Source organism: Argopecten irradians, unplaced genomic scaffold (assembly GCF_041381155.1).
Source record: "Argopecten irradians isolate NY unplaced genomic scaffold, Ai_NY scaffold_0730, whole genome shotgun sequence".
Taxonomy (NCBI): Eukaryota; Metazoa; Mollusca; class Bivalvia; order Pectinida; family Pectinidae; genus Argopecten; species Argopecten irradians.
In genome coordinates, this window is record NW_027188197.1 from 15067 (window position 1) to 27690 (window position 12624).

Here is a 12624-nt window from a genome sequence, read left to right on the forward strand (position 1 = left end):
GACGACTATAGGTCATCCTGACCCTTCGGGTCAGATGACCTAAAAATCTTAATGCCCGGCTCCCATAGTTCTTCTAATTAAAACTACGACCCTGAAAGATAAATATCATTAACCAAATATCAGATATGAAATAATTAATAATAAAGCACCATCTGCTATCATCAGAAGCAAATTATGTAAAAAAAAAAAATAAAAAAAAAATGATTTTTGAAAGTAACAAATGCTTTCCAAATAGCTGTTCATTGTTTACACAATACCGTATATTTCATGATTACATGCATCTATATTCAGTATTAAAAGAAATTTTACAATACTGTGTAGATGCAGGGAAAAAATAAATTAACATTAATTGTTTTCAAAAATGCATTGTATCAGAACTCGCCTTGAACATTATCACCAATAAGGACAAAGCAATGGATTCAATATTAAGATACAAAACAGATATTTGCACATAAATTTTGGCACAGAAAATGTATTTGTTATAAATGAACATTGAATAGATAATATTTGTGTTAAAAGAAATAGGAATTATTTGTCAATAGGCTAAATATTTCAAAAACTTTACAAGCTTCAATATCTAGTTACACAGAAACTTTTTTTTAAGTAGAAAGTTGCAAAATATTAAAGAGACAGATTAATAGCATGGAAAGACTACACTATAGTAATCTGTAATATCTGCTATGCTAACGTAGTAAGATTCAACAATATTACTGGATTTGAACATAAAACAAAAATTCAAAATAGTTTTATTACACATTATAGGCCTAAAAACATATCTTCTTTTCAAAACAAGCAGTAAAGCACACAAAGTAACAAGTTTTTAAAGGGACAATTCGCTCTAAGAGTACATTAAAACTTGCACATATTTCGGAAACAAACCAGTTCTAATGGAAATTAGATTAGTTGGTTTTACTGTCATATGTCAGGAAAAGCCCACTGAAGTCAAATGTTTGTGCAACACATAGCCGTGTATGCCGTAACAATGGACACATTTCTGCCTGTGTAAAGTAAAGCATGTATTTTTTTGTCTAGATCTCAGATCTACTAATATCGTCTCTTTCCGTTGTGTTAACAGTATTAGATGCATGTTCTTGTCTAAAAATAATGTTCAATCAACTCCTTCAGTAGTTATGTATTGCATTTCGTTCATAACACTGCAGTGGACTTTGATCTCGGGCTGTTAGTAAAGCGGACAGCGTACATGATGTACATGCTTAATCGTATTGATCAACGATTTGGACTTTCAATGGTATTAATCAAAGTACTTTACAAGGCTTGTAGATTTTGTTCACTTCTTATATTGTCTTATGGTTAATAAGGTTAGCAAAATGTTGAACCTAGATTAAGATAAATTAATGTCATTTTTTTGCGCTTACGTGGTTATGTAACGAATTTAGCCTCTACTGAATCATGTACCCTTTATAAGTAGCTTCAATTTTGTCGTTAAATTGCCATTTAACTTTTCAAAACAAATCAATTTGATTTAGTATATTTAGGACTTGAATTTTTTCTACTATATATCTGTTTGGTTTCATTTAATTAAAGGAGGCAATGCAACGTTTCACAGAAATTGATGTGGAAATTATGAAGATGGGACCATAATCAAATGTGCATTGTACAGTTGCTTTGTAGGTTGATTGATAAAATAATCACAGTTGCATGGTCACGTCTGTCAAAGGAAAATATTACACAAATAGAAAATGACCTGATACTAATGTATAAAATATTTCAGATTTAATATCTGGAGCGGCATGTGTCTACTTGTTAGGGAATTATTGTGCTCCTCATAATGAGCTTAGGTATAAAACGTCTTCCAAAGGAAAGAATAATCAATTGAAAGTACAGACCAGTTTGTTTATCAATAAACAAAAATCCAACAGTAAATATCATATTTCTATCAAAATAATCTAATTCACTGAATAGCAAGTCATTTTTATCTCCTCTCTCTATCTTAACACCAATATAATGAAGATTTTGAAAACCACTTGTCTGATTCACGGTGGAAGTAACAATATCGTTATATATTACAGTGATAAAGTCACCATGCAAACTTACATTTCATAAATAGGACTTTTTCCGAATTTGCTAAATACAGAGTAATCTGCACTTGTGGGTAGGTTATTGATTGTGACATCACGCCGCTTGTGTTTGCAAAAAGCGTTAACGTCATAACGTTTCGGAAAAAATGACGTGATTTGCGCTCACAAATATAATGAACGTAACAATCGATACCTACCCGCAAGGGAGCTAACTCTGTAATATGCAAAGACGGAACAAAAGAAACAATAGCTACAATACATCAAGAAAGTTGAGTGACATGCTTTCCCATTTTAGCTCTATGGCTACTTTCACCCAATTTAAAAATTCAAACATTGAATAATCTAAATCACATTAATTACTGATCAGAATGATCCTATAAGACATGTAAAAACTTTGACAAATGCATTAAATATCAAATCCTGGTCCCTCAAAAATATCTACCTCATCAGCAGCTGTTATTGGGCATTTTAGGCATAAGTGAGTGGACAGGCCTATTATGACTTTTGTCGTTAAGACCTCCTCATTTAAATCATACAGGTCCACGATCGAGGAATAAGGTAGTCTAGAAAGTTATCCTGAAACAAAGACAATGACACATCAAATTCAAATGTACTTTTTGGAGTTTCTGTTTTATCCGATTTCATCATTTACAAATAAATTAAATATCACTCATACCACTATATTCAAATTTCAAGGTCTTGAATTTTTATTATTAGTTATGAATTGATAACAGTGTATGACATAGTAAGGAGTGACTCCCTGCAGACACAAATGATAGCAATATTGAATAACATTACTGAGACGGTTCTCACAGCATAAACATTTTATCTTTTACATTTAATTTGACACCAAGTAAATTAGCAGGTTTGAAAACCACTTGCCTGAAAGCTGAATTCATTTGCCTTAAACTGTTTTAAAGGCACATTTTATCAAAAACATCATTTTAACTATCTGATTTTTTTACACAAAAAAAATTATACAGTGAACCCTTGATAATCCGGATGTCGCTAGTCCGGACACCTCATACTCCGAATGGAAATGTCAATGAACAGATTTGATTATTACTTAGCAAACAAATTCCGTCAGTCCAGAAAACTCACTATCCGGATAGTTCGGATTAGAGACGTAAATGTCTGGATTATCAAGGGTTCACTGTACACTGTCACGAAAATAATCACTGTGTGTCCCATCTGAGAGAAATTTGTATAGAGAAGCACAGCTTGAATATCGAGCCCTGCCAGATCATGTTTGTAGAAATGTAACTTACAGTGTTCACTGGACAGTTTATCCTAGCGTACCATTCCATACTATACAGACACATGAGTAGTCCATTCCCTATAAACAAAGCCACCCACAGAAACACATTCCAACTCCGGGATACTCCTTTGTCCGTCACAAACATGAAAGAAACTGAAACAGATTTAAATAACGCTATACAATTACAGGAAAATTATAATGTCATAACTATTTTTATTTACAGTCAAACCTTGTGTCTATAGCCAAAAGTTGTATACACATGTCAAATTTTGTGTTATAATTGGCCATTTGGGATTCTAAGACTGTAGTCTTAATAAGTAAGTGGTCTTTATTAACAAGAGCTGTTGGAGAACAGCAAAGCTCGCCTATTCAGAAGAAGTTGATGTTCAAGTATTTTCTATTTAAACATGGAAATATGACAAATTAACAGACTCAAAAACCCCCTAAAGGGCCCCAAATTGGTTGTATTATCACGTTCAGCATCCATACACATTAGTGAAATAAAATCATAAACATTTATGATGACTTATGCTTAAACAATTGACAAAATAGAAACTTGCTCAAAAACTTTAACATGGAAATATGACAAATTAACAGACTCAAAAACCCCTAAAGGACCCCAAATTGGTTGTGTTATCACGTTCAGCATCCATACACATTAGGAAAATAAAATCAAAAACATTTACGATGACTTATGCTTAAACAATTGACAAAATAGAAACTTGCTCAAAAACTTTAACGTGGAAATATGACAAATTAACAGACATAAAAAAAACTTTAAGGGCCCCAAATTGGTTGTATTATCATGTTCAGCATCCATACACATTAGGAAAATAAAATCATAAACATTTATGATGACTTAAGCTTAAAAAATTGACGAAACAGAAACTTGCTCAAAAACTTTAACGTGAAATGGGACGCCAACGCCGACGCCGGGGTGACAACATTAGCTCCCCCTATTCTTCGAATAGGCGAGCTAAAAATTATACAAAGGTGGTCGCTAAGTCAGGTATTACTGTTGGTATGCTTTTATTAGAAGCAACACATTGTATTTTGTTCTTTTCTTGTATTTTACAGCCATTTAAGAATGTTACTTATTTATGTACAGATGAAATGAGGTTTTAGAAAAACTTACACCCCAGCTCCCATGAACATGACGAAGAGCACTGGGTAGAAAAAACTAAAACAGATCGTCAGGATATACTCATGGACCACTGCCGATATCAGGAAGACTAAGGCCATCGCGCCAGCACGATTTTTTGGTCCCATCAACTACAAATTATGATAAATGTAAATGAATGTAAAATATATTATTAATACAAATAGGTATTAACTTCTGTTTAGTTATCATTACAAATCGGTGCATCTGAAACTAACAGTGAATTCGAATCTTTAACTGCCTTTCTTACTGTAAATTAACTTTCCAATGCAACTAAAGTTGAGTATTCTACATTTGTCTACAATCATAATTTTGTCATTAATTTTGACACATACCACATTCCTGCAATAATGGCGCGATGAAAAAGCTGGAAACCAAGTGGAATTTCATCATATTTTCTACTAAGTATGGGAGAAAAAGAATCAAACATGGGTCTGTGAAGTGAACAGGGATATCTCAACCCTCGTGAAAGATTTTGGCCGTCAACCCTCAGCAAGCCTCAGGTTGACCGGCCAAAATCTTTCACGAGGGTTGAGATAACCCTGTCCACTTGACAGACCCATGTAAGATTCTATTAATCACCTTTGAATATTTCAGTATAGTTCTTACCCTGGTACAGTCTTTATAGATATATGTATACAGCCAATCATGTACCACAATATTCCAAGTTCTGTAATAGTTAGCAAAGGTTGTTGAGTTCCACCAATCCTAAACACAAACAAAACTCACAAGGTTAATTAATACACAAAAAGTTTTAATTGCAAATTATGAAACAAATATGACAAAATGTACCGGTGATACAGTCCCTCCATTTTACACACAATGAAGAAGTTCCAATACTTGTCTGATACAATCAATATGTCCCCCTTCATTTTTGAGGGTAGAAAATCACATCAGTACAGGATTGTGCTTCCTCTTTTACTTTCTGGACTTTTTATAATATTTAAATGTATTAAACACACAGTTGATCTGCAATAATCAATGATAATTCACAGTCTGGAAAATTCACAATCTGGACGAAAATATCAAGGAACAGAAGATTTGATTGTTAACTACTGGTAAATAGATGGAATACAGCAATTCTGAAAATTCTAAATCTCGACTATTTGAGTGGTACACATGTACTTATCATCTTATAAGCTTTAGTTAATTCACATACGTACCGGGTAATACCTTTCCCACCACTCCTATCATGATCAATATTTTGATAATTTTGAAATTATGAATCTTTCCTACCTTATAAAACATTCTGTCTCCAAACTTGAGCATCTCAGCAAATGCATTAAGCCAGGAATGTAGGATAGCAAAGAAAGCTGTAATTCAAGTTGACATAGTGTTGTAATATAGAGTTATCTACCCTTAGGTACAGGGATTTTTATGAATTCTATTCTCATCAAGTATACATCACCTGATTATCAAGAGAAAACAAAACAAATAAAACCAAAGGTTAAATAATTATCTATATATAACCTAGTAAATATCAAAATAAATTAAAATAAAAAAAAAATACATTCATGCGGAGGAGAGTATAGGTGTCGCATGACAGATGTCATATGACTTAACTATAAATAGCATCAGAGTTCCTGGAAGAATATTTGAATATCTAAACATGATGTTGATGATAAGAAGAATTATATGTGTCACATGACTTACCTACAAATATCTTAACTTATGTCACATGATACTGATAATAACTAAATACATGTCACATGACTTACCTATAAATAGTACCAGCGTCCCTGGGAGCATACATCCAAATACGGATAAGAGCAGAGCTTTAGGTGTGACATGATTTTTGTTAAAGTTGTTGAAGTAAGGTACACAGAATCTCTCAAAGATGTAGTATGTGTAGAGAAGGCAGGCGAGAACTTGGGCAAAGTTAGTAACGACGTAATTCCAGCGGATTGTCTTCGTTCTATGAGTTCCAAACAGTCAAAATATTATTTTTAAACCAAATTTGCAGTTGAACAACAAAAATTCTATGTAAAAGGTTATCTAACACAACCAACTAAATTATTTCTCATGAGGTTTCAATAAGTTATCTTCATCAGTTGTGATTGACCAGTATAGTGTGTTTTACACCGAGTGTGTACAAAATAGTAAAAACTAGTTGACGGATGAGTGCAGCTTGTAGTAACTGATAGTGTACAAGAAAACAGCTATACTTATACAGAAGTCCAATCAGCTACTCTTATGAATAACTGAGTTGATTGTACAATGGACTGCTGATTCAACTACACTTAATTTTTTTTACCTGGTCGTAGATGTGTGAAAGACTATGGGCCCCTCGTCTCTATTTATAGCATACCCGTATGGCGTATTCAAATAGCCTCTATCATTTGCTGCGTTAATATGTTGCTATCTTTGTCAATATGGTTTTGCTGTGCAGTGTGATGATTAAAAATTAATTAAGTTTTCATTTACGCAGAAAAGGAAACATGATAAGCAATGCAAAATATTATACAATACCTCGGATATGAGTCCCTGTATACTAGAGTCGGAGCAAAACAGAAAGTAGAGATATTTTGGAGAAGTCTGGACACAGATTGGTCTTCATTTCTCTGTCTCCATCATCATTTGAAATAATCTAAACATGATGTTGATGATCCAAATGTGTCACAACATAATTAAATTGTCAGATGATTTACTATAGTACATCCCTGGGAGCATACATCAAAGTGCTTAAAAGTTTTTGTTATAAGTGAAGTTCACAGAATCTCTCAAAGATGTAGTATGTGTAGAGAAGGCAGGCGAGAACTTGGGCAAAGTTAGTAACGACATAATTCCAGCGGATCGTCTTCGTCCTATGAATTCCAAACAGTCAAAATATTATTTTTAAACCAAATTTGCAGTTGAACAACAAAAATTCTATGTAAAAGGTTATCAAACACAACCAACAAAATTACATCTCATGAGGTTTCAATAAGTTATCTTCATCAGTTGTGATTGACCAGTATAGTGTGTTTTACACTGAGCGTGTACAAAAAAACTAGTTGACGGATGAGTGCAGCTTGTAGTGACTGATAGTGTACAAGAAAACAGCTATACTTCTGCAGAAGTCAAATCAGTTACTCTTATGAATAACTGAGTTGAATGTACAATGGACTGCTGATTCAACTACATTTAATTTTTTACCTGGTTATAGATGTGTGAACGACTATGAGCCCCTCATCTCTATTTATAGCATGCCCGATGTGGCATAGCCAGAAAGCCTCTCTCATTTGCTGCGTGAATATGATGCTTTTCTTTGTCAATATAGTTTTGCTGTGCAGTGTGATGAATAAAAATTACATAAGTTTTCAACTAGGTGGAATAGGAACCCACATGATAAACAAACCAAAAATATTATACAATACCTGGGATATGAGTCCCTGTATACTAGAGTCGGAGCAAACAGAAAGTAGAGATATTTGGAGAAGTCTGGACACAGATTGGTCTTCATTTCTCTGTCTCCGTCATCTGTAATGAGAGTGCATTTACATTGTGGATATTACTGAGGAGTTCAACAACAAATAATTAAATTGTCAGAACAGCATAACTACTCTTAAAAGTTTACTACAATCAAACAGTAGATGGATCTACGGGCACTGACCTTTTTTATAGACAGCCAAGACCCTAGGAATGTTTTCCCTAACAAAGGCATGGACTTTCATGAACAGGCGCACCTGAAACATAATTAGATTGATCAAATCAATGCATATGTGTGTGTATCAAAACTGCATGTAATCTTCAATATCAAATGGTATGTGTTGACTAGGCTATTCACCTACTTAAAAATGTAATGGTAATTAATTGTAATGCATTACAATTTTTCAAGTAATTGAATGTAATGTGTAATTGAAGCAAATTTCAATTACATGTAATGGTAATTTAATTAATTACATTACAAAAATGCATGTAATGCTCAATTACTTTTCAATTACATTTCAATTACATGTGATGTTTTTAAAGGACATGAATATAGATAGATTTGTCAGATTTTAATTTCTATATTTCTGTTCTCACTAAAGTTTTTGTCTTTTCATTTTAGCTTTAATATCCTTATGATTAGTTACTATGAATGTGTACCATATAGTTTGATAACAGTTCTTTATTTAGCATTCATGATCAATAGTGAGAACAATGTCTTTCCCACCTATGCCCTTAATTGTATTAAATTAGGTACAAAATAAAGTTTGATTTGAAGAACAAGGGGTCTAGACCTGATATCTGGTAATTATAGATAATCACACCTGGGGGGCAATCAGCATAAGTGAGAACAATTGATCGTTACCTTCACTATTTTTGAGCAGGTAGCCAGGTATATAATGTAAGAATCACACCTAATGTGAAATTCTAAGTGACACTAGGTATATGGCTTAGTAATTAAAAACATTTAGTTTCCAGAACAAATAAGTAAAAGAATATACATTTATATATATATAGACAAAACTATGGGGTATAATGCATTACAATGACTTTAATTTATCACATCTATAGAATTTCAAAGGTGGCGAAGTTATAACATAAAACACAATTATTACCTAATATTTCTTTTTATTTCTATTACTTCTACCAATGTAGACTATCTTAGCATCCGTACTATATCATATTTCTAATCATTTTGAAAGTCTGATAATTATCAATGTAACCTCAAAAATTAAATGTACTTTGACATGATCGTATTGACCGATGAAATGTGAAATATAAATACATCCTAATATGACTTTTCATATAAATGTAATATTTGAAAATCTAAAGTACCTTATTAATGAATGCATATCTTAAATTATTATACAAATGTAAATGGATATGCATTGTGTATTGTATAAAGATAGTTATTGTTATTAATATAGAGCCCAGTCGTGGGATACAAGTTTTTTGTTTTACTAAAAACTGAAAGTAATGTGTAATTTAATTAATTACATTGGTAAAGTAATGGTAATTTAATTAATTACATTACAAAATACATGTAATGGTAATGGTAATGGTAATGCCATTTTTAAAATGTAATGTGTAATTTAATTAATTACATTGCTATGTAATTGAACCCATCCCTGTTGAGTCGACGGTAAATGCACTATAACCAACTTCGTTTTGAGAACTTGTGTTCCTGTTACTCTTACCTACTTATGTCCTTATTCCTTAACCTTTTCTGTAGTATTTAATGACTCCTAGACGCTGGTGGGAGCTGGGTGTTCACCTGTTATATATGTACATGGTAATCACAAAACAAATGTGTGTTTGGTATTATTTCATAACTGACTTAGCGGCCTCAATGTCTGGTCATATCTACAACAACAACATATCCTTAATTGTTGGTTACATTGGCTACAGGTTGGTGGTAAGTTGTCCCTCATATGTCGGAAAGAAGATAAAGTAATATCCACTTGTAGGCGAACCTACCAGACAGTTTTCCATGACATTCTCTTTGCAAAAAAACGACATCAATTGAGTTTTTGTTTCAATTTAATGCTGGACAATTCAATATAAAACAATTTTGGTATTTGGCAATCAAAATATTACATTAACTGGTATTATGTATTATATTATTTCCTCATTTTTTAAGAAATGGCAGCCCATTTTGTTAAAGGTCTGCCTTTTAGTTATGAGTCTGGGAATCAGGACAGAATGAAATTCAGGCCCAATTTATTTAGTTCAATAGAAATAAATATGTTTTGATATTTTAATCAATTTGTCCATATTTGACCTTTGTCCCTTACGTAGTTAGGCTCATACCGCGTGGGAAAGCCTTTTTCATATTTGGGTTTCGGTGACAATTTGCCATGAAAATTGTTTTTGTAATTTTGGAATAAAAGAAAAGTATATGAACACACACTATGCCTGTCTAGATAAAGGAGCTTAACAAAATGTGACAATATGGGTAAAGTTGAATCTGAGCTCGAACAAGTTTGACACAGGATCATTAATGTTAAATTCTGTTGTTCTTACTGACTGGGCCAGGCGTCCGAGTTTAACTGACCAGTAGTAAAAACATTGGGTTTGGACTATGATCTAGGGTTACTTGATCTGCCATACCAGACCACCACAGCGCCCTTCACTTTAGGAAACTTTCCAAGGGCCATTTGCATCAAACGGAAAATCAAAGGTTTAATACTTGAAAAATATGATTTACTAATTACCAGTAAAATAGAAAATTTTACATCAAATTGTTTAAACAACACAATGTATTATCTCCCACCTAATTCATTTTTTCCAATCAGGTATGACAGTGTACTTAACAATATTTTCATCAATATCCTAAACAAAAATGTTCTGCGAGCAGTGCACTGGCTTTTACTGTATATCTTGGCAATAGCCTGTCCTTGTTTAAATAGAGGTTACACAATGAGGTGGTTGATGAAATATTGAATTTTTGTTTTCCACACGCTGTAAGTTATTGTTTAAAAGTTATAAAAGACACGACGCTTTAAGCGAGTTGTCATTTTGTAACTTTAAAAAAATAGACTTACGAGTGTGGAATTACAATTCAATATTCAATAAAACCTAGAAGGTTAGTGTGTAACTTTTTCTACACATCAATCACTAATTGTTTTAGCCAATTGCAATTTCCATAAAAGTTCACCGTTCGCGTCAGCCAATCAGTATGCGTGAGTCACGGGTGGTGGGTATAAACATATATTGATTAATCATCAGCTGCACGTGATTATTATATGTCCTGAGAGTTGAATGTCCTCCTCCTTCTTGTGGTATGGGTATTATAGTTTATATTACTTGGGAGTTATTCTCCTTTTCAATGGGGCAGTTTACCCAGGTGGACTGACGGCAACTGATTGGTGGGTTTTTTATCCACGGTACTTCATCAACAACATAACCTGGCTCGTCCTTAAAAAGAACATGGCTGTTAAATATAAACGTTTTTAATCTAATAAAAAACCACAAACAAAATACTTTTTATAATCTTTCTAATTTATAACCTTTATAATCCACTCACTCTGTCCTATATACCATGCACATTTCTGCCATTGTAGGTAGTGTTTATTGATTGAGCGACGCATAATGTGTTCATGGAACACATAAAGTTCATACTTTTCCTGAGAATAAAAGAAATCGTCATGTGATATTGCTCATAAAATCAAATTGTTGTATTCAAAAGGGATATCTGCCAACGAGAAGGAGGTAGGTTATAAATATATGCAATAATGCAAAAGATCGTACTAATGTAAGGTTCTGGGTCAAATATCGTTGTAGAACACTTAGTTCATAGTAGGGGACTAGTGTGTACTTCTTGGACCTTGATGTCTATCGTCACGATGACCTTTATAATGTTTGCACTGCTTTTTTGCTTCAGGTGAGGCAAGGAAAAAACACCTAGAAAATTAGTGGTTGACCAATTTTGGTTTCAAAACTTAGATGATGGGCCAACTGTTAGTAGAATCTCAAACTTCCAAACCATCATCTGGTCTTTCTTTTCAAAAGTCATTGATTGAAATTTTTACAGTAAATGGTCCGCAAGGGGACTTTGTAATTTTATGACATGAGCTTGTTGTGCTATCGTTTATAATCTTGACGCTTACCTGCCTTCATTGTCGAGATCATACTCACATAATTGTGATGAGGACTGAACACTATCATTATGGCACCCCATCAAATATTTATGGTAGATGGTCCCGGTTGAGCACCATTATGTGGTTGTTTTCAATTAGTTCTCTGTTAATATATCAAAAGAGTATAGTGATATAGAGAATGGTGACGAATTCTTTACAGGAAAATTTATTACCATGTATGTTCAATGGCAAAGCTTTTCACTTATAGTATGCTTCTGCTAATTAAGAAGTTTAACGTAATTAGTAGCCCCCTTTCTGGATTAGTTAACATCTCATAAACTGTCTTTTCTAGATGCCATTGCACCTTAGGTTTGCTTATGTTAGGGGGTTTAGGTTTTTTATCAAATGTATGTGTGAGATTTTCTGTGTGATATCGCGTTGGCTCGGGGGGGGGGGAGCCACAAAATAATCAAAAACATGTTGTTCTTCACTATCTTGTAAATGATTAGCAGATGTGTATTGTGAATTCACAACCTCTAAGGTGTCAGGTAAGTGATTTTTAAAACATTCAAAAACCTTCTCACACAGACTCCATTCATGTCTATCTATCTCTGCATACATATTCATTTACTTAGTAATAATATACAGCATTGTGAAAGTGCAAGTTTAGGATGTTACATC

General features: G+C 33.2%; 1 protein-coding gene across 1 annotated transcript; it reads right to left on the reverse strand.

The window, feature by feature from the left end:
• Positions 1-2222: 2222 nt before the first annotated feature.
• Positions 2223-12044, reverse strand: LOC138313545 (sterol O-acyltransferase 1-like). The gene is given in 10 exon segments (XM_069253941.1): positions 2223-2615; positions 3308-3450; positions 4404-4569; positions 5066-5164; positions 5693-5769; positions 6175-6371; positions 7813-7915; positions 8049-8121; positions 11171-11297; positions 11974-12044. Coding segments are annotated over 10 exon segments (1107 nt in total). The 3' UTR covers positions 2223-2564.
• Between the last annotated feature and the right edge of the window lie 580 nt (positions 12045-12624).